This window comes from Mchenga conophoros, linkage group LG17 (genome assembly GCF_057382185.1).
Source record: "Mchenga conophoros isolate Kocher_MC1m ecotype Shallow Benthic linkage group LG17, M_conophoros_male_GT1.1, whole genome shotgun sequence".
NCBI classification, from domain to species: Eukaryota; Metazoa; Chordata; class Actinopteri; order Cichliformes; family Cichlidae; genus Mchenga; species Mchenga conophoros.
The window spans coordinates 39693913-39714959 of NC_140542.1; the positions used below are offsets into that span (position 1 = coordinate 39693913).

Here is a 21047-nt window from a genome sequence, read left to right on the forward strand (position 1 = left end):
GAAAACAAAAGTGGAAATACTTCAAAGTGTTTGCTGTTAAACTAGACATGGTTTTAAAAAAGTCCACCAGAAGTGATGGCGATGAAAGTATTCTGGCTCCACACTGGTCATTTGGTGCTGGAGGACTTTATTCTTTCTGGTGATTTGATGCAGTCCTTGATTTGGTCTTGTGTCCCTGAGAGGACTTCTAATTTAGCTCAGCTGGAGCTTATAAATTGTTCTGGCAGAGTAGGGTTCAGATTAACTTCACATTGTGACAGTTCATAGGCAAAATATGGTCCCTGTTAGCAAAACAAACCCTTAGAGAAAACCCCCTCCGAGGGGGAGACTGTCAAAACCAGCGGTATGGGAGAAAGAGGGACCGAGAAGGAGAGGACAATCAAAGGCTGTTATTTTAATCTGCCCTGCCTCGGAGATTAGCCGACCACATTGTTTTAATTGTTTTAAATGGAGGGAATGAAACGCGCTCTTATAGGGAGATCCTTGGCATAAATCTCTCAAGTTCAATAGTTTCAAAAACTTGAGCTCCTCGCATCCCCCCTCTCTCCCCTCATCCCACCTAATCCCGGCTAATACCTTTCTTTCTATTGGCTAATGGCTGAGGGGAGCCTGGGTAAACGCTTCTTAAATAGCCGTGGGTGAGAATGGTTTGGGAGAATTAAGCCCATGCCACGACAAAGAGCGCTGCTCTGCGAGGATATAAGGCCCAAATTGGACTAAAAAAACCTGGACTACCGTTTACTGGCCGACCTGTGTGCATGCGTAAAGACGCACTTGGAGCTGGATCTCACGGTTCTGCTTTGGATTCGAGTATCAGGTAAAAACACGCACACTTTTAAAACTTAAATAAAAGAAAGGAGGAGATTTGAGTAACGTCTTAACCCGGATAGCAACTTACTATTCTAGTTTAGCTTCCTGGCTGCGTGATGATATCACTGAATTTACGAACTAAGACTTTTGAGCTCTAAACTGCGAGTTAAACGGCAGTCAAAACAGAAATAGCTCTAAAGCAGAAGCAGAAGTGATAACCCACGAGTGCAGACGTGATCCTAGATCCGTTCACACTGATATCACTATTATCGAAAGAGGCAATTATACCGTTTTATCTACTTTGACCCGTTTACGCACAGAACTTCAGATTCTGTTACACCAGCGTAAATAATGACGTCATTTCAGAGAAATCAGTGGAGTTTATATCAATAGAGTTTATGCTCATTCTCGCTCAGATTTTATTACAATAAAAAAATAATATGGTCTTTTATTAATTTATAATAAGACAAGTGTCACCGTGTTCCCATTTAATTAGTAGTTAATTCGTTTGGAGAGGAGCTGGCGGTGATGTGGAGACTTAAACTCTGGATTTTCGATTAATCTTAACTTCGCTTCGGTGGGCAGTTATTGTATCGATACCACAGTAAAGGGGAAAAACGCACAATCTTGAAGGTAATGAAGTCTCTCTGTTTCTTCAGGTTCAGCATGAACTCCTTGAATTTCTGCGGGACGTCCAGCGGCGGCGTGTACCCCTTCCACGGAGTTAACTCCATGCTGGTGGACCTGCGCCACCAGATGGCGGAACAATACCACGCATACTCTGCAGCAGGTCCCACAGTGCACACACTCACTGTGGCGGAGAGGCTGGCAGGTGGGTCAGTCACCACGGTGGGATTACTTTTTTCTTTTTCTCACAATGTACATTAATCTTTTACAGCACAGCATATATCAATAACTACAGTTACTTTCAGATTAATAACACAAATTATGACCGATATTGAGCCTCAGGGAAGCAGTCTCGTTGCTCCATGATTATAATGTAATCTTTATAATGTAATATTTACACAAACATCAATATAAGTATATTTTATAGTGCTATTTGTTTAAATATTTGTACAGTGTGAGAAAAAGATATGTTTGTCCAGTACAGAAAACACAGTGAATTCCATCCCAAACTCATAGTGACCCATTTAAACATGGTGCTTAAGAATTATTCCTGGTTTAAGTGACTGTTGTTGTCCTTTTGATATTGTTGACATTTTTGTTGATCCTCTGTAAGTTGCTGAAAACGTGCCTGAAGTGATGTGCTGCTCCCATTTTCTTCCTGCCAGAGCTCATCCTCGAGGCTCGCTATGGCAACCAGCAGAAGCAGCGCCGCAGCCGCACTGCATTCACAGTGTCGCAGCTGCAGGCTCTGGAGAAAGCCTTCCAGCAGACGCAGTACCCAGATGTTGGCATGAGAGAGAGGCTGGCTGTTTGTATAAACCTGCCCGAGGCTCGCATTCAGGTGAGAGCACACCTCAAGTATAATCTTAAAATAAAAATGCATGTTTAACTTTGAGGGTCACTGCATTAAGCTTTAATAGTGTTAAAACACCTCACTTATTTGTGGCGCATCGGTCGTCCTGTCTTCTTCATCCAGGTGTGGTTCAAGAACAGGAGGGCAAAGTTTCGTAAAGGTCAACGATGCTCCCCTCTGTCCAGAGACCAGAGTCTGGAGGAAGCTCCACATCACAGCAAAGCAGGACACGAGGACATCAAGGCTAGAGACAAACAGGACATCACCTTATCATGCGGTGACAGGAGCATCCCATCAGCGCCTCCTCCTCCTGATGTGACCAAAAGCAGGGATTTAGACTCTGACACCTCACAGTGCCCCCTACGACTTCCCTCTCCTCCGCTTTTCCCCTTCATGGCAGGAGAGTGTTATAGTCACACACCTCACCAGCCAGTTGTAGGAGTGCTGTCCACTGAGCTCGCCTTCCCTCCGGTGTTCTGGCCCGTCATACAGCAGCACAGCTCCACCCTCGGGATTCCTACATTGTCACTTACAAAAAACTGTAGCGTCTCCCTTCAGACTCCTTGCTCTAGTAAAGCAGTGCAACATCCGCATCTGGGGCTGTAAGTGATGTGGACCCCTGAAGCAGTCCTGTGAGAGACAAACCTGAAACCTGCTGAAAGTATATGTTTATATTCTGTGAGTTTCACCTGTCTGCATAAACGGATGTAACACTCTGTACTTTCACAGTTCATTTTTCCTAATCTGCTCAGCGCTATATAGCTTGTTACACTGCTAAGTACTAGGATTAGGGGTAGACAATTAAAAAACATAGCAAAAGCATTTGGGAAAAGTCATTTTGTAACTGAGCACTGAAGCATAGAAATGTTAAATAAAATCACTGGCACCTGCTCTTTCTATTATTTATTTTAGACTCAGAGTTCTCTTTCAAGAGAGGATTATGGTATAGACCATAGCCAGGAAAACAGTGGAACTGTTGGAAATGAAGTGTGAGCAGCTTGGAAAGAAAAGCAACTGGACTTCTTTAAGCTCTTTCTGAACTAAAGAAGATTCACAGCTGAGAAGTGAAACGTCTTCAGGAAACTTAAAGAAGTCCAGTCGCTTTTCTTTCCAAGCACCTTAGACTACAATGGCCTGGGTGACTAAGAACCTACTCAGACATTTTGGAAAGGAAGTTAAAACTCTGATATTTCCAGTGGTATTTAAAAAAGAAAAGAAAAAAAGAAGCAAGTACAAATACCAGCTCACTTTGAGGTATTCGTACTGTGAGGATTTTATGTAACTTTTAACTTCTGATCCAAGATTTTCAGCACTTTTCACTCCACTACCTTTACTAGACAGTTTCAGTCACTTACATGTAAATTATCCCATAATTCAGGAAATATGTTGTAATTATTGTAAACTGTTGTAAATTGTACATACAGTTAGTAAAATTGTATATTTGTCTTTTTTTCATTAAAATATTTTAAAATCTAAGTGATGTTTGACATGAATTAATTATTAATAACAATAATTAGTACCAATTATCATTATTATTATTACCATTGCGTTATTGCCTCAGTCACAACGGACTGAATAGCTTGAAGGACTTTTACAACCTAATGTATGCTTCAACTATATGCTCCCTGTTTATCTGTAAAGGAGTATTTTTACAGACTGTAAAAAGGTTAGTACTACACTGTAAATTACAGTGTAGTATCAGTACTAGTACGTTTTAAAAGGACGGTAGTAGTAGATGTTCGCCGGGCTGAGCAGCTCTACACTTGCAGCATGTTTCAGTTTTACCGGTGGTGCACATGTGTCAATCAAAAGCAACCGGTCTGGTCTGGAGCACGTAGTCGGGGAGCTACGATCGCCTGATGTTTCTGGTTATTCACCAAAGCGGTTGCGCCGGTTTTCCAGCGTAGCGCCGTGTGGCGTGAGCCCGGGTGACGCTGTGCAGTTAAGGGAGGCTTAAAGAGACAACAGTGAAATCATAGCAACTTGAGGATAAGAGGCACCAGACGAGGAAGATAGCGACGAACGCAGAACCATGACTTCGACTGCGTTTCGATAGCTAACATTTAAAGGTAACCATTCTTCCGTGACAGGGCTTCATTCCCAGCGGCTGTTTTTCAAAAAGCCGCAACGCAGTTTATTAACGTGCCTGGCGTGCTAGCTTGCTAAATGACTAGCTTGAGAGCTAAGCGGTAAGAGATCCCGGGCTGCCGTTGGTGTGCATTCGCTTGTTTAGGATTAAGGAGTTGCCCGGCAGTGGTCCGGGTAATGGCTGTAGCTGTTATCTGAACTAACATAAAAGCGACATTATGAGGTGACTCAAAGATATATATATATATATATATATATATATATATATATATATATATAGTTATATTATAGTATTTTTTTCAGTCGATAATATTTGTAACAGCCTCGCTTGGGACGTTATTTTTCGGTTATTAAGCATTTACTAACTAGCCACGTATATGTAGCTCAGGAAATGTCAGTCAATGAATATTTGATTCTCTGTAAGGCTTCGACTTATTTAATTTGAATGTGTTTGCTAACAGGTAGCCCGTGTTGTTGTGATACTGTGTTGTTAACAAATTGGCTAGCGTTACATCGTCGGCTGGGTTTTTTTTTTTTTTTTTAAAGCAGACGTTGGGCCAAGAGGATCGGTGTTTTTGGCAGGTACGAGCTAGGTTACCTTAATTCAACTGTGTGACATGTTGGCTTAACTACAACTTGAAATTAAATGTTTACATTCACTTACCGTTAATTCTTAATTAAATAGTCAAGCTAGCTACGACTGAAGGATGTCAAGCTAACTCGGGCTTCCTAGCCAGCGCTACGATAGCTTTAGAGTATCTGGCCTTGCCCGCCGAGCCAGCAAGTGTAATGTTACAGAGCCTTTCTTAAAGCTCATACCGACGGTATTCACTTTTTTAAAACGGCGTTTTCCATCTATCGTTCTTTATGGGGAAACAAATCGGCTAACAAGTATAGAAAGCGAGTCTTTGGGTTGTCCGAAACTAACGCTAAATGACAGCTGTTAAGACAGTAGCAACTTAGCAACTAGCTATCATTAACCTAAGCTAAAAAAGGAAGGTAAGTGACGAGGGAAAATTTGCCATTCCGGTTTGGTTACCGCTGCTCATTTGCATTTTGGGGTATTTTCTGTGGGTGTTTGTGTTCGTATTTACACGGTTTGAAACGGTCCTGCTAGTGTTATTGCTAGTTAGCTTTATGAAACTGGCCTTAGGGACATTATCTGGCTTAGGGAGGTTTCTTTTGGAGGGGGATCATTCATAAATGGACTGTCTTTGTGCTTCCAAATACCTTCTCGATACGTGAAATATGTCGCTGTTCGCTTTGCATGTTTTTAACAACTCTATAGTTATGTCAAATAGCTGTCATGGGAAAAACAATGCACCACTTCCTTAAATGGGACAGACTGAAAACATGGGCAGCCTACGGAAAGTTAACCAAGACAGCAAGATACTGAGGTCATTGGTGTTTTTCAGAAATATTCCCATACTTGCCCAATGTCCTTACATCATGTTGTTATTTTTAAATGTGTTGATAGTGTATTGGCCTCCGGCAGCTTGAAAAATGAAGTGCCTCGCATAATGCACTCTACCATTCCAGGAGCTGCTGTCATCTTTTGGCATGCACAAGCTGATAAGTTTTACTCCGTCACATAGTGTTCATCTTATCTCGTGACCGGCAAGGTTAGTTTCGCCACAATTCCTGTAGTAAGTGTCACCATATGCAAAGCAACCTAGGTATATATATATAATATAGTGCTTTGTTTTTCTCATTGTAGTCTTTGGAATGAATTCTGCATTGGCCAGAGTCACTTTGACAAATGTGTCGTTGTAGTAAAGACGTATTTAAACACAAAAAATGACTTGCTCATCCCTAGCAAACTTCTAGCTGATGATACTGTGTTTTTTATCTTGTGATGGTCAGACACGGCTGAGCTAGCTGTGGACTAGACTGTTTCTGAATCTTTCCAATAATGTTGTCCAGTGATGCAAATGTTGTGATTAGATGAAGCATTACAGCAGTCATTGATCTGTGTAAGTGCCTTTCCATAGGAAAGAGTAGCTGCCCCAAGCTAGCGCCTGCATTACCTGCTCTCTTCAGCAACATCTTAGATCATGGACATGACGGAGTGGCTCTGTGCAGAGACGCCTGCGTGTGGTTGTGAAAGACGACAACAAGATGGTTATTTAGCAGTATTAGCTATGTTGGTCTTCATTATAAACACACAGCACATTGTTACATGGTTTCTTTTAGAATATTTTATCTGTAATTTCTCATGTCTGAGGTCAACAGTTCTCCTCGTATTGATTCCTTTATTGAATTTGCTTTGCGTCAGTCTGCATAAAGATCTCATTTCAGCCGTAGTAAGGAACAGCCACTGTAGATATAATGTGATACTCATGCAAAAGGCTTGAATTTGTTTGTTTTTTTCCCTGTCGAAAATGTTAATTTCATAAAGGCCCAAGTGTTGCTGGAACAAGTTGTGATTAATTTGCTAAATTTACCAGCATTTTTACCATTTTTAATTGTTTTGTAGATGGTTTGTAAAGTTATGGCAGGTACCTGCCATTGCAGAGCTTTTATTTCTGCAATTACAGTCCAAATTGTCCATCTCCAAACAAGCTAATTTCAGTTGTAAGCGTGAGTAATGATTGGGTTGTGTGTAAATGATGGCCTGGGCTCTTAGTCGAGACAATACCAAAATACATCACAACCTATGGACTGATTTCTGGCCATGTTTTTCTTTTTCAGATAACAAACCAACATCACCCCAGACTGTTCGTTCCTGCTGTCAGTGTAATTCCGGGTTGCCCGCTAAGCTGTGGCCCTGCATCATGGAGAGCGTCCAAAGTGTCACTGAAGGCTGACCAGAAGGAATGAGGCACTCCAGGAGATGTTCCCAAGTGGCCTTGTGGATGCAGTAGTTGCGTTTCCGAGTGCTTTTTTATGACTAGTGTTGCATGTGTGTCTTTGGACACATCCTAACATCACCTGCCTATTTGTCAGGCGGGGACATGATGCTCTGAGACTGGAGTGGAGAAACGCACAACAAAGAAGCCCCTCTGGTAAACGAAGAAAAAGGGAAAAAGCTGTCCAATAGACACACGGGTCCATTCGGCTGCAGTTTTGGCTCATTTAAGTGTCTTCTGAACCGCTTCGCATTTTAACAGCAACACCTTTCCTCTGTCCTGTGAGGCGTCTCCCCCCCCCCCCCTCCCTAAAACAGTCTCCATTGTCATTGGAGTTTCTATGGTTTGCATGGCTGGAAAATAACCGTGGAGAGGCCAGGGTATCACAAGCTTATGGATTTTGACAAGAGAGGGGGCAAGGGAGAGACAGAGGAAGGGAAAAAGATGTCTAAGACAACAAGCAGCAGGCCTGGACATGGGGGCAGGAGTACAGGGAGCAATTCTGGAGTTCTTATGGTTGGTCCAAACTTCCGCGTGGGTAAAAAAATTGGCTGTGGAAACTTTGGAGAACTGCGGCTGGGAAAAAATCTCTATACTAACGAATATGTGGCCATTAAGTTGGTAAGTATCTCTTGAACTATCTCTTGAAATTGAAAACAAAAACCTACTGTTCCAGGTGTCCTCAAATAACTTATTCTGATAAATCTCTATTGTGAAAAGTTATTATCTTAATTACAGCCCAGTTTCATTGTGCACTTGACTGTTTGAGAGTGAGATACACAGGAAGTAAATAAGAACAATCAGACGGGGCCCTTTTCCCACGACCTGCTCTTGTATGCTTTTGAGTCAGCTGTCCTCTGGATGAGGTGAAGAAACTGCGACTGAAAGAACATTTTTCTTAAGTGCATTTCAGTGTTTGTTTGTTTCTTTAGTAACCTTTGTCACTTCATGCACAGTAGCAATTCTTGTAAAGATCATTTTTACACTTCCTTCCCTTTCACCAATTTCTTCGTCATTAGAATAATGTTAATTCATTTGTAGGCCCTTATTAAATAATCCCACACAGGCCTTAAGCTCAGTCAGTAGTGTACTTGCTTTGTGTCAGCATGAGCGGTGTTTTTTTTTTTTCCCCAGCGGCACTGGTTTAGTAGCTTTCAAACAGACTGTGAAAACCACATGAAATGTCAAGGCCTGTTTGTTTTCTGATTGCTTGATTCTGGGGCAGCCTGTGACAGCTCAGCCATTTCCTCAGCACTTCAACTTTTCTCTTCACCATAAATTTGTTGCCACTTGTACCACTTTGATGTTTGAAATCTGTTTTTCCCCTGAAATTTGGTCAGTCTAGAAGAAGAGGTCTAACTCCCATTCTAAGTAGGTGTTAATACTGAAGCTGTTGGGGCTAGGCATATGATTTATATATGATTAACGTTAACGTTTCTGTCTCTGAGGGAGGTCGTTATCGCTGAATAGGTATTAACTAAAGGTTGTGCTAACCACTAGAAGGCAGAGGTTAGCAAACAGCTGTAATTGCAGTCCTCCTCTTGTCTGAAGTCTTTAATTGTGCTTGGTGCCTCTCCCCCTCTGCCTGTGAACCCTCCCATCTGTTTGGGTATTTTTATCCCCATGGTGTCCAGCTATATCTGGATCTGGCATTAGGGCTGTAACACCACTATGTGGATCTCGTGGCTACTGGACCCAACATCTCCGACTGTAAAATAACAACAGGGTGAAGTCTGCCAAAGGGCTCATCAGACCCGACTTGACTCTGTAGACTCGGGGTTATTAAGGACTTTTTTTGTTTTGTTGTTGATGTGTATTTTCATGTTGTTTTTAGAGTTAAAATTACGACTTCTGTTGCTTCCTTTCAGGTTCACTATCGTTATCTTTTGTAGGCGTACATTTTCAGCATCAGTGTTATTACTGGGCTTTTATTTATCTGATATTTTAGAAAGACACAGAAAAACAGCAACATGTAACAGTAAAATTACAGTTGATGTTTTGTGTTTGCACATGTGTAGCTTTGGGTGAGTTTGTTGGCAGGTTGTGTACGTATGGGTATAGAAGAAAGGACAGACACGGGAAAGAAAATTCAGTGAATACATAAAAAATAAATAAATAAATAAAACGCACACACACACTGCTGTTTCGTGGCATCTTAGGTTCATTCCCAGAGATGGGAATACCCTAATAGTAGAGCCAGGATGGGTCAGGACACTTAACAGCTGGCACAGCTCTGGGCATTACTGGCGTTGACATGAAGAAGGCTTCTCCCTTCACCCAGACTGCAGATAGTTCCCCGTCCACTTGTTTCTGTCTGTCCCTGATCTCACAGCTCTCCGGGGTAACCCCGTGAGTGTCACTGCCTGTCAAGTAGGGTATCTGATTTGTCAGAGGCTGTTGCTGAGCATTTCCTGACAGACTAAAACAAATAACAGTCCTGTTATCTATGAACATAAGTTAGACATGAGTTGAATATTGTCGTTTTATCACAGATTTCATTGATCACTGTAAAAATGACAAAATCAGAAAATATGCTGTTTGTTACATGTATCAATCTGTCAATCAGTTCTCAAACAGTTCACTAATTGTTTAGTATATACAGTGGGGCAAAAAAGTATTTAGTCAGCCACCGATTGTGCAAGTTCCCCCACCTAAAATGATGACAGAGGTCAGTAATTTGCACCAGAGGTACACTTCAACTGTGAGAGACAGAATGTGAAAAAGAAAAATCCATGAATCCACATGATAGGATTTGTAAAGAATTTATTCGTAAATCAGGGTGGAAAATAAGTATTTGGTCAATAACAAAAATACAACTCAATACTTTGTAACATAACCTTTGTTGGCAATAACAGAGGTCAAACGTTTACTATAGGTCTTTACCAGGTTTGCACACACAGTAGCTGGTATTTTGGCCCATTCCTCCATGCAGATCTTCTCGAGAGCAGTGATGTTTTGGGGCTGTCGCCGAGCAACACGGACTTTCAACTCCCGCCACAGATTTTCTATGGGGTTGAGGTCTGGAGACTGGCTAGGCCACTCCAGGACTTTCAAATGCTTCTTACGGAGCCACTCCTTTGTTGCCCGGGCGGTGTGTTTTGGATCATTGTCATGTTGGAAGACCCAGCCTCGTTTCATCTTCAAAGTTCTCACTGATGGAAGGAGGTTTTGGCTCAAAATCTCACGATACATGGCCCCATTCATTCTGTCCTTAACACGGATCAGTCGTCCTGTCCCCTTGGCAGAAAAACAGCCCCATAGCATGATGTTTCCACCCCCATGCTTCACAGTAGGTATGGTGTTCTTGGGATGCAACTCAGTATTCTTCTTCCTCCAAACACGACGAGTTGAGTTTATACCAAAAAGTTCTACTTTGGTTTCATCTGACCACATGACATTCTCCCAATCCTCTGCTGTATCATCCATGTGCTCTCTGGCAAACTTCAGACGGGCCTGGACATGCACTGGCTTCAGCAGCGGAACACGTCTGGCACTGCGGGATTTGATTCCCTGCCGTTGTAGTGTGTTACTGATGGTGACCTTTGTTACTTTGGTCCCAGCTCTCTGCAGGTCATGCACCAGGTCCCCCCGTGTGGTTCTGGGATCTTTGCTCACCGTTCTCATGATCATTTTGACCCCACGGGATGAGATCTTGCGTGGAGCCCCAGATCGAGGGAGATTATCAGTGGTCTTGTATGTCTTCCATTTTCTGATGATTGCTCCCACAGTTGATTTTTTCACACCAAGCTGCTTGCCTATTGTAGATTCACTCTTCCCAGTCTGGTGCAGGTCTACAATACTTTTCCTGGTGTCCTTCGAAAGCTCTTTGGTCTTGGCCATGGCGGAGTTTGGAGTCTGACTGTTTGAGGCTGTGGACAGGTGTCTTTTATACAGATGATGAGTTCAAACAGGTGCCATTCATACAGGTAACGAGTGGGGGACAGAAAAGCTTCTTACAGAAGACGTTACAGGTCTGTGAGAGCCAGAGATTTTCCTTGTTTGAGCTGACCAAATACTTATTTTCCACCCTGATTTACGAATAAATTCTTTACAAATCCTACCATGTGAATTCATGGATTTTTTTTTCACATTCTGTCTCTCACAGTTGAAGTGTACCTCTGGTGCAAATTACTGACCTCTGTCATCATTTTAGGTGGGGGAACTTGCACAATCGGTGGCTGACTAAATACTTTTTTGCCCCACTGTAAATGTCACATGAAACATATCAGATGTTCTCATGCTGCTTGTTTACTGAGCCTCTGACTTAGTAACACAAATGTTACTAAATATGTGTTTAAAAAAACAGAAATTTTTTTGCATTTGAATGGTATGAAAAAAAGATTAAAGTTTGCTTATTCTGCTTTGCTAAGTACTCCTTGCAGGTCTATTATAGACTTTAATATAGACTAGAGCCTGATTTAATGGTGCATTTTGGACAACATCTCTTGGAGAAACTCTGATGTACAGTAATGAGTAGATGAGAAAACGAAGACAGAGGGAGAGTGTGTAATATAAATTTCTTTATGCCCGGTCAAGTGAAGATTGTTGTTTTACCAAGAAACTAATAAAACTATTTTCTTGGGATAACAAATGTAATCTGGTTGACGAAAGTAGTTTTTAATCTGCTTTGTTGTAACAACCAATTTTAAATGCTAAGCTCTGAAGGATGGCATGTAATGATTAGTTAGTCTTTGGCTGGTACTGTTGTTTGCTGAATGCTGTGTTTGGCTGGGTATTTTGGTGGCACCTCTGTGAATCAAAGTAAAAAGGTGAATGTCAGTTTCACCCTGCTTTGCCACTTAATAGCAGAGACAGAGATTGAGTTGGTATGGTATGAAAGGCCTGTGCACTCGATCCTCTGGCAGTGGATCGAGAATTGCTTTAAACGTTGCTGCAGAGAGAAGCTGCTAAGTGCTGAAAGGTCGTCTTTGTTGGCCGGCCTTGTGGACACACAGTAGGTCAGTCTTTGGTTCAGCTGGGTGCTTTCTCACACTGGCAAGTGCCTACGTGTTGGAGGCAGGACTGTACAGACGCTGCTGTAAGTACACTGCAGGCTTCACTCCCAAGGGGAGATCCCAGAGTCTTAAAGAAACAAAACCATTAAATGTCTGCTTGCTGTTGTGGCTTACTGTACACACTAGCCACCCATCAGGCTTTACTGAGAGGGTAAAGTGACACATCATCTCCATCAGAACGTTTTCGTCTAAACCTTTCTATCCATGAGGCATTTTACAGATTTTCATTTTAATACTGCTGTCTTGATGTAGCACTCGCTCTGTCTTACCATCTGTAGTTAATTGTTTTTCGAGAGGTCTTCAACCCCCTCTCAACCACTTCCCTTAGTTTTTGCGTACATTTTTGTTAGGATGTCTACCAGTCCACTTTGAACAGACTTTTGAGTTACAATCTTTTCAGTTTGGTTTTTATTTCTAATCCCTTTTGATGTAGCTGGTTGTTTATCGACAGATAGGAATGGCCTGTGATACTTTCCGCCTTCAGAACTGGTATTGGCAGTAATGAATCAAATAAATGAAGTCTCCTCTTTGTGGTCATGACTACCTTTAGCTATGACAAATGTCTGTAATATCTCCTGAACGCAGGAGGAGAGTAATAAGTAGTGTGGTGCTGATACTTATTGTACAGCCAATGCCTCCCTATAGCTCAGTGAGAGGGGGCTGATGTTGGATGGCCATCTAGGGAGATGAACACAGTAAACACAGCATCCTACTGTGCATTGTGTGCCAGCCACGTGCATGCAGAGGAGTATTTTATGTAGACGGTGCTTGTTAAAGACAGACACATTTCAGATGTGGGGGGGAAAACAACATTTGTTTTGAGGAATAGAAAGACACCATATGAATTTATAAACTAGGGCTAGTTATAGTCAAATCTACAAGTTGGATAAAGTACAAAATGTCTGATTGGTGCATGTGCTTTGCTGATGTCTCTGCCTTTTACACTTGAACACGATGCCTATCAAGAAACACCGTAAAGCTATTGTGGCTTTAAAAGACGCTGTTTTTTTGTTTGTTTTTTTTTCACTGTGCAAAAAGACAGAGTGCATATTGTTATTTAGGGAAATGATCTAGCTGAGTGCATTATGCAAGTTTTAGACAGCCTTATTAGATAGCTTAGTCTGAGTCAAATAGCAGCAAAAAACAACCTTAATCTGTGGTAAATCTGCAGTTCCCCCATCAGCGCTAGAGTGTTTTATTATACTTTATTTATTTATTTTTGTTTATGGATGGCAAATTTGGAGTGTCACTGCTTCCTTCCTTTCCACTAAGTAACTTATACAAGGACAAACGGAGTGAGAAGCAGCATGGTTGTTGGGACTGCATTATGTTCAGGCTGCTAGACAGCCAGGTACAAACGAAAGCTCATATCTATTTGTATGTGGCTGAGGCACTGATAATACTGAGCAGATGTTCACTCTGTTAGAAACAAAAAAGTCATTTAATGTTACTTTACGTATTTCACTAAATGTTTTGCTTCCAGTGAGGACCAGTATACACTGGTAACTACAAGGGATGACCATTGTAAGCATAAATACTATCTGATACTCGCTGTGAAATATTTTAGTTATTTATTTTGTGGTTTTAACAGACTTTAATGTTGTGCATTTCTCACATTTATGGAGTAATATTTAATATCACCATACCACATATAATTCATCGGTCTGATATCTGGTTGTTGAGGTGATGTTCTGTTTTTGTTGTGTAACAAATGCGTTCTTTGTGTGTTACAGAATGTAGTAGGGGTGGTAGTTTACATACAAGTGCTGGTAAACTCCAGGATGTAGAGATTGTAGTACAACAAATAGTCTCACAAAATATTTGATCTATGAAAGAACTTGTTTGTTTGAAAATGACCATGCCTAGCATGCTCTGTGAAGGACCAACTATAGCATGGTCGATTATATACCTTACTCCTTTTTTTATTTTTTTATTTTTTTATTTTTTCAAATCCAAGTTTGAAATCATGTTTGGTGAACAGATGATTGTCTCCGGTTGACTCTTTTATGTTCTGTGGCTGAGTCACCGGTGCAGAGGCATATGAGTGAGGCAGTGTATCTGAGTGAAGCCAGTCACAGTGCTGGGTCAGTCGTGATGGAAATCTGAGGGGTTGGATCCAACTCTCTTGTCTGCCTCCCACTGAATCATGATAAGCAGCTCTCGTTGCGGTCTAGTTCAGCAGCTTACACCAGCTCGCCATGAGGCAGTTGTTGAAAAACTTTGAAGGAGCAAAAGCTCTATCAGCATGTTTGTCAGGAATTCAAGTGACATCTTGACGCTTTAGCTTTGGCTCTCTAGAGTGCATGCTGGGCAGACTGAGTTAAAAGATCCTTGGATGTCAACAGTATGTAAAAGCCTACCTTTAGTCAGCTAGCTAATCCTCTAATGCAGGGGTGGGCAATTCCAGGCCTCGCGGGTCGGTGTCCTGCAGGGTTTAGATCTCACCTTGGGTCAACACACCTGAATCACATGATTAGTTCGTTACCAGGCCTCTGGAGAACTGCAGGAGCTAATTTAGCCATTTAAATCGGCTGTGTTGGTTCAAGGACACATCTAAAACCTGCAGGGACACCGGCCCTCGAGGCCTGGAGTTGCCCACCCCTGCTCTGCTCAAATGAATCGGTAGCTGGCAGCAACACAGTGCGTTCATGCAGACTCACATTTGATGTTTGTCAAGATTTTGTCACAGGCATAAAAGCTGCACAGGAATGTCTGTGTCTTAAATGTTGGTGTTTTTTATAGAAGTACATAAAACACTGACACTGCAAAATCGTGACAGCATAAAAAATAGGTTTGAATATGGTGTATGGGCGTGTGTGCCTGTGGAGCAGTGAGTGCTGTGTAATTGTAGCTTCTAAGTCCACATCCTGGTTCAAACCAAAGCACTAGTCACATTTTCCATTCAGCTGTTTCAGGAGTTACACTCGAGAGTCCATCGCCAAATTACATGCAATGTTCAATCATCACCAGTTTCTCACATTTTGCTCCTTTTTGGTCACTGCCGTGAATGCATGCTTCACCGCTCTGCCTTGACTTTCTTTACAGGATTGTAATTGAGGTGGTACACAAGAGCCAAAATAACCAAACCAGAATCAGATGATGGTCATTTGAAAAGACCTAGAGCCAGACTGACCTCAGGTCGGTCTATTTCTGAGAGTTTGCTTTGCAAGAGAAGGGGGCAAAGCTCGAGTTCAGAGTTAAAGCTGCTCGATGCCATGTAGGAAATTCAGATATGCTGCCGTATTGCTGGGGCTTAACGGGATCTAGGGCAAATGATTAGGAAAGGGACACTGAGTCATTTTTTTGTCATGTTGACTGTAGTTAAGCTTGTCAGCTTTGAAATGAAACTACAGGCTCTTTAAATCTATTGAAAAATTTTGTCATATCAGGGAATTAAAATATAATAAGTGTAAATAAAATACAGTAAGGACTGCTGATTGTTTTCTGTTTTGCATTGCACTGTTACACACACACATCAGCTGTGTGTGTGTGTGTTTTTAAGATGTTATAAACAATGATCAGCTGAAATTCTAGCTAGGCTTTATTTACACAACTTGTGGCTACAGTTTCAGAGTTAAACAAACAAGGCTATGCAATTCAGCGTATCAAACTTTGGCCATGACTCGGTCCCGTAAAAGACAAAGGAGACTTCCTATTAAGGTTCATGTCAGTGGAACAACCCATGACTGTGTAGATCACTGCGTAATATGTTTTTCCTGCTCTGTCTGTAGCGGCTGACTTTGACATGTTTTAAATGCGCACAGAATTGTCAGAAGCTATAAGCCATAACTGTAATATAAAATTAGGGAAAGCAGTTTATGGTTGCAGTAAATGGCATCTTATAACCACCTCAAAGCCTGATAATAATAGATATTGAACACTAATTCCTGCTAAGGTCATCTTGACTCTTGATAATAACATTACATGGTTGTGTTTCTCAATTCATTCAGCTGTGCCACACCTGTCACAGAGCCACTCCTTAACACAGGCAGTAATTCAGTTGGAATAATAGTGTACACGGGTCAGAGGCCACCACTCCTTTACTGTACTCGTGTGCATAAAGAAGTGTTTCTTGACCTTGTCCGTAATGTTCTTCTTCACCTCTTGCGTTTAAAAATAATCTTTCTAAGGAAGATGATTCTTTGGGATGAAATGAATGTCTAAATCTGGCTGATCCCAGCACTTCCTGATTGCCGCACTAGGTTTTGGGAAACAGCTGATGATTCCATCTGGACATGTTAAATTTGAGCTGAAACAGGAGAAGAGCTGGCCACTGGCCAGCTGTTGCCCTCGAACACCGCTGACTTCTTAAAACCACCTTCTAACCTCTAGCTTGAATTGAGAGAATCTAAGCACACCTCAGCCATTTGTCTGAGGCCTACGGTGATCCATTAGCACAACTAAAGTGAGTGTGATGGCTTGGAAGTAAAGATGCACTCTGTTGACATTTGTGTTGCTCTGTCTAAGATGAGATGAGTCACATTGTCAGTTTCATATTTTGAAATGGTTTACTGGGAGCCAAGCAAAGGTCAGCATCTATTCTGAGCCTTATGCATAATGCTGGGTCTGATCCCTGGACATAGGCATACATATGCAATGTCATCGTGGCTGAACAACAGATATTTATTTATGAATTGCATTACATCCGTGCAGCTGTTGCTTCATCAGTCAATTTTAAGTGTATGATATTGTTCACGGGGGTCAAGGCGCAATCTCTTTTATTTAATGAATATGACATGATACGTCTTTGCAGCTGAATATGTCAGCTGTAAAAATAATTGTTTAACACCATATAACTGGTGTTCAAAATGAATACAAAATAATTATTTTAAATCTAAATTTATTGTAAGTTGATGCTACATGTGCAACCAAAACAACTTACTGTCTTTTTTTGGTGATTTCAGCTATAATTTTATTTTATTCTGCTGTAATCTGGTGGTTGTTACTTTACCCAGTCCCTGAGGCCAGAGCTGATGTTTCTCGGCTGTGTGGAAATGGAGATCAGATTTAGCCCAGATGACATCACATGCAGATGGTTAATCCCAGGAAAAGGACTTTGTGTGGTGCTGACGGTCTGCTCTGTCTACAAGTCTTTGGAGTCCATGAAAAGTTATAATGCAGAAACCAGCAACTGATCGCTGATGACATAATTGTATATTTGTACAAGCTTCAAGTGTTTTGCTCTTAAGGGTCATCCTTCAAATGGCATGTAACATTTAAACTCTGTGCCATTCGCAGGCTGTTGTAGCTGCAGGATTTGAGGCTCTAAGGGATGTTTTTGTGTTGATATCAACAAGTCTGTAACCTTTTTAGTGTTGAGCTGCAGCTAGTAGTCATTTATAGCTGTTTCAGTTCCCATCTTGCCCATTATAGGGTGTCTTCAGTAGTTAGACTGAAGACACCCTATAATGAAGCTGCTTCAGTGTTGTGTCTGAATGGCTGTCATGCTTTTGGAAAATCTACTCCTACTTTCTTGCTTGTGAAGTTGTTTATAAGGATTTGGTTTGTCAGTAAGAGATAAAGCTGTCACAATCTACAGCTCTGGGTTAGTTTCCTTTCTTTATTTAGGGTTTGGTATCATAAATTTAACAGCTTAGATGTAATGTCAGCAGCAAACTATTGTGTTGCCTTTTTAACACACAGAGTACACCAGTCAGCCAGGAGAACTACAATCAGGGAAAGATAAATGAAACAACACTGCTAACACCAGTATGCTGTGATTATTAATTTAACGTGTCCACTGATGAACAGTTGTTGAGTTGGCAGCTGGGTCAATGGTGCCAAGGCTCCCTGATGTGTGTGGGGAGGAAAGGCCTGGCCCATGTGTTCTGATCCCACAGAGCTGGCCATTGATTAATCAGAAGCTCAGGGTTCAGTTTCCTGGGGTTCAACTAGGCCAAGGTCCTGAAGCACTTTGAGTGGCCAGTAAGAGTAAGACACTAAAACTGACTGTTTTCTGTATATTAAGTCTTTCTTTTTTTCTAACTTTAGGAATGTGCCTAATAGAGCCCTGTATTTTGTTACTCCACTAAAGATAGCATAGCACCTCTGTGCCCTTTTAAACACACAAAATGTCCCCATCACCTGACCATTAACCCATCAGAAAGAATCTAGAGCAGAAAACTGCTGCTGGTCTGACAGGCATATATTGATGTGAACTTCTGTTATTTTGCTAGACTTGGAATATGAATTGTGGTCCGAGCTGTCGCAGAGTCTGTACGCCACGTGAGTCCAGTAAACCTGAAGGGCTGTTTGGGGGCTCTGTCTTTAAATGCTGGTGTCACTTCTAATGTGGGTTCCTCAGTCCTCATATACAATATAGATAGAGTGTGTACAGGGGTGTTGGTGTGTGGGTGGGTGGGGTGAAGGACCCTTTTCAATCTGTGGATCAGCTGAGTATACATTTAAGACAATGAAAACCTACTATTGTATTCCTTCCGCCATAGTGCCTTTGCCCTGCCCAGTCACGCTACAGGATAGCTCCCATTCTGAGCATGCATAGTAAGCCCAGGAAGCAGATTTGAAAAGAAAAAATCTTGATTTGTGCAGGAAGCTGAGAAGAATCCTTATCATATACAGAGATGTTACATCAGACATTTGTAGCTCGGCCCTGGTCATTCACACAGCCATAGCTTAGCCCATCTGCTGGGAATAGAGATGACTCTTAAGTACGTAAAGCTGCCATAAGCCTCTGTTTCCTATTGTAAGCTGTTTTAAAGGGTCCTGCGATCTGCCATCTGTTTTTGCCCCTTATTTATATATTGAATATATTCTCTCCCTCTCCTCCCTGGCATGGCCTGACATGTGTGAGAGACCTGCTCCACCTCCCAGAGCAGTCACACGTCTTCTCCCTCAGGCTTCCACTCCTTTTTATTGCCTCCTCAGTTTCTACTCACTAGCTCTGTGCTTTTCTGTACTTTTTTTTTTTTCTGAAGAATTGCAGAAAAATATGTATGTGATGACTCTGAGATCAGCCAAAGGCTTATCCCATCATCATATGTTCTAGAAAACTATGCGTATAGTTCTTTTTCAAAGAAGGGTTTTCCATGTGCTTATTAATATAATATGTTTACATTTGTACACTGTGCAAAAGTCTTGAGCCACCCCTCATTTCTTTATATTTTGCTTCTAAGGAGCCAGGCTTGCTTAAAAGTGCTCTTCAGTCTTTCTGGAGGCCTTTCAAAGTTTTTTCTAAGGACACTGAATAATTGTTTGTATCTGAGAAATATTTCTTTTTGTTAAATTACTTAACACTGATCTATGAATCACTGGACACTTTGTTACTACAAGCCTGTCACAACAACACATAATTGTTCCTATTTATTTAGTTGAATCTACAAAAATGCCAAAGATGGTGCAGTTTGACCGGCACAATCCAGCGGTTTTCCACCAGCAAGGTGATACCCAAAGACCTGTTAGCCGTAAACTTGGCATATCATATCATATCATATCATATCACAGCATCATGTGTAATGGGTTCTAAATCATTTTCATGAAACTCGACAAATGGAGGACTAAAGAACTGTCAGGCTTAAAAGAACTACCGTAGATGTGCAGTCATGTCTCTAAGAAAGACTGACACAGGATCTGCCCCCATTGTTCCATTTACTGAAACCTCATCAGAAATGAGTGAATAAAATCAGAGGACACAGATTTATGGAGTGATGAATCCAGATCTGAAATATTTTTAATAAAATCACCATCATTATGTGCAGAGTAGTGTTGGATAGAGCAGGGCGACCAAAAATATTTATCACGATATACATTTGAAAATTTGCGATAAGATATAACTGACGATATAATTGACACTAGACAAAATACTTTACAACTCCTCAACTTTATTAGTGCAAAAAAACAACAACATCTATGTATTTTCACTTACACAAGCAGCTGTTTTTTATGTGCATTAAAATAAATATAAAAATTTAACAGTGCAAATGCAAATTCCTCGCTGACAGTTTAACCAAAAGGCATTTCCAGTGGAAACTGGCCGACATATCCTCAGCATAACCATGTATAATATCCACGAAACTTAAAAAGAGGTTATACACACACAATACAGTAATATTATGTTGAAGCACAGTACGTATCACTCCGCGAGGCTCCGCCTACGATAGCTGTAATGCTCCGACAATCCATCAAGCGGTGCGGCTTCGAAGCTTAGCAAAGTCGTACTGAAACATTTAACAGATTTTTGAGCGCCGTGCACATAAAATCATTTCCAGGTCAGTAAACACAACCAGAGTTCATACATAAGGCACACGGGATTATAAGGGGCTCTGTCGACTTTCAGAAAAATCAAAGGATTGATTTTAAGTGCGCCGTATTTTCCAAACAACACGGTAATAACGACGGCCCGCTAGCATGCGCTACCAAAAATAGTGCTTTGTTGTGTATCTGACGGACGAAAGCTAAACCAGTTCCACACCACTGAAGCTGCAGCATTTTTACAAAGCAGTTCAGGTTCATCTGTTTCATTCAACGATCCGCTTTCGCTCTTCTCATTCTCCGCCGCCGCCATGTGCGTATGTAAACAAAGGCGCACTGCGCATGCGCGTTTTACCCATAGTCTATCGCGATATTTCATTTTCTTATCGTTGCCCAACATTACACCGGTATTACCGTGAACGGGATGATATGGCCCAGCCCTAGTGTTGGATCATGTTGACAAAGAGCAAAAGGCAGACAATTGAATGTCCTTCAAGAAGCCTGCATATGTATTCCTAAAGACTGCTTAAATGCTAGCTTTCTCAGCTGTTTGCAGAAGTTGCACACTGCAAAACACATAACATAACATTACCAAAT

At 41.4% G+C, this 21047-nt stretch overlaps 2 protein-coding genes and 1 long non-coding RNA gene across 10 annotated transcripts in view; 2 read left to right on the plus strand and 1 right to left on the minus strand.

Moving 5' to 3' along the window:
• Positions 1-678: 678 nt before the first annotated feature.
• dmbx2 (diencephalon/mesencephalon homeobox 2) lies at positions 679-3701 on the plus strand. Its single transcript, XM_085251002.1, has 4 exons — positions 679-817; positions 1470-1642; positions 2103-2278; positions 2414-3701. The coding sequence occupies exons 1-4, from the start codon at positions 759-761 to the stop codon at positions 2894-2896; spliced, it is 891 nt and encodes a 296-aa protein (XP_085107128.1). The 5' UTR covers positions 679-758; the 3' UTR covers positions 2897-3701.
• LOC146555959 (uncharacterized) lies at positions 2375-5411 on the minus strand. Its single transcript, XR_014889112.1, has 3 exons — positions 5043-5411; positions 2712-2945; positions 2375-2600 (listed from the first exon to the last, which is right to left on the minus strand). It is a non-coding gene; the product is annotated as an uncharacterized LOC146555959 (long non-coding RNA).
• The window catches only part of csnk1g2b (casein kinase 1, gamma 2b), a 39623-nt gene continuing 22694 nt past the window's right edge, over positions 4119-21047 (plus strand). The window contains exons 1-3 of one of the 8 annotated variants that reach the window (XM_085250996.1): positions 4549-4601; positions 4925-4960; positions 7070-7848. In XM_085250996.1, the coding sequence (XP_085107122.1) occupies positions 7621-7848 (228 nt within the window). In that variant the 5' untranslated portion in view covers positions 4549-4601; positions 4925-4960; positions 7070-7620. The other 7 variants (XM_085250999.1, XM_085250995.1, XM_085250993.1 and 4 more) reach the window with 7 other exon arrangements.

What these genes read in the sequence shown, in the direction of transcription:
- dmbx2 (XM_085251002.1), top strand. Translation starts at nt 759, where the DNA reads ATGCGTAAAGACGCACTTGGAGCTGGATCTCACGGTTCTGCTTTGGAT. An exon ending in TGTGGCGGAGAGGCTGGCAG is followed by an intron (nt 1,643 to 2,102) that starts GTGGGTCAGTCA and finishes TCTTCCTGCCAG; the next exon opens with AGCTCATCCTCGAGGCTCGC. An exon ending in TGCCCGAGGCTCGCATTCAG is followed by an intron (nt 2,279 to 2,413) that starts GTGAGAGCACAC and finishes TTCTTCATCCAG; the next exon opens with GTGTGGTTCAAGAACAGGAG.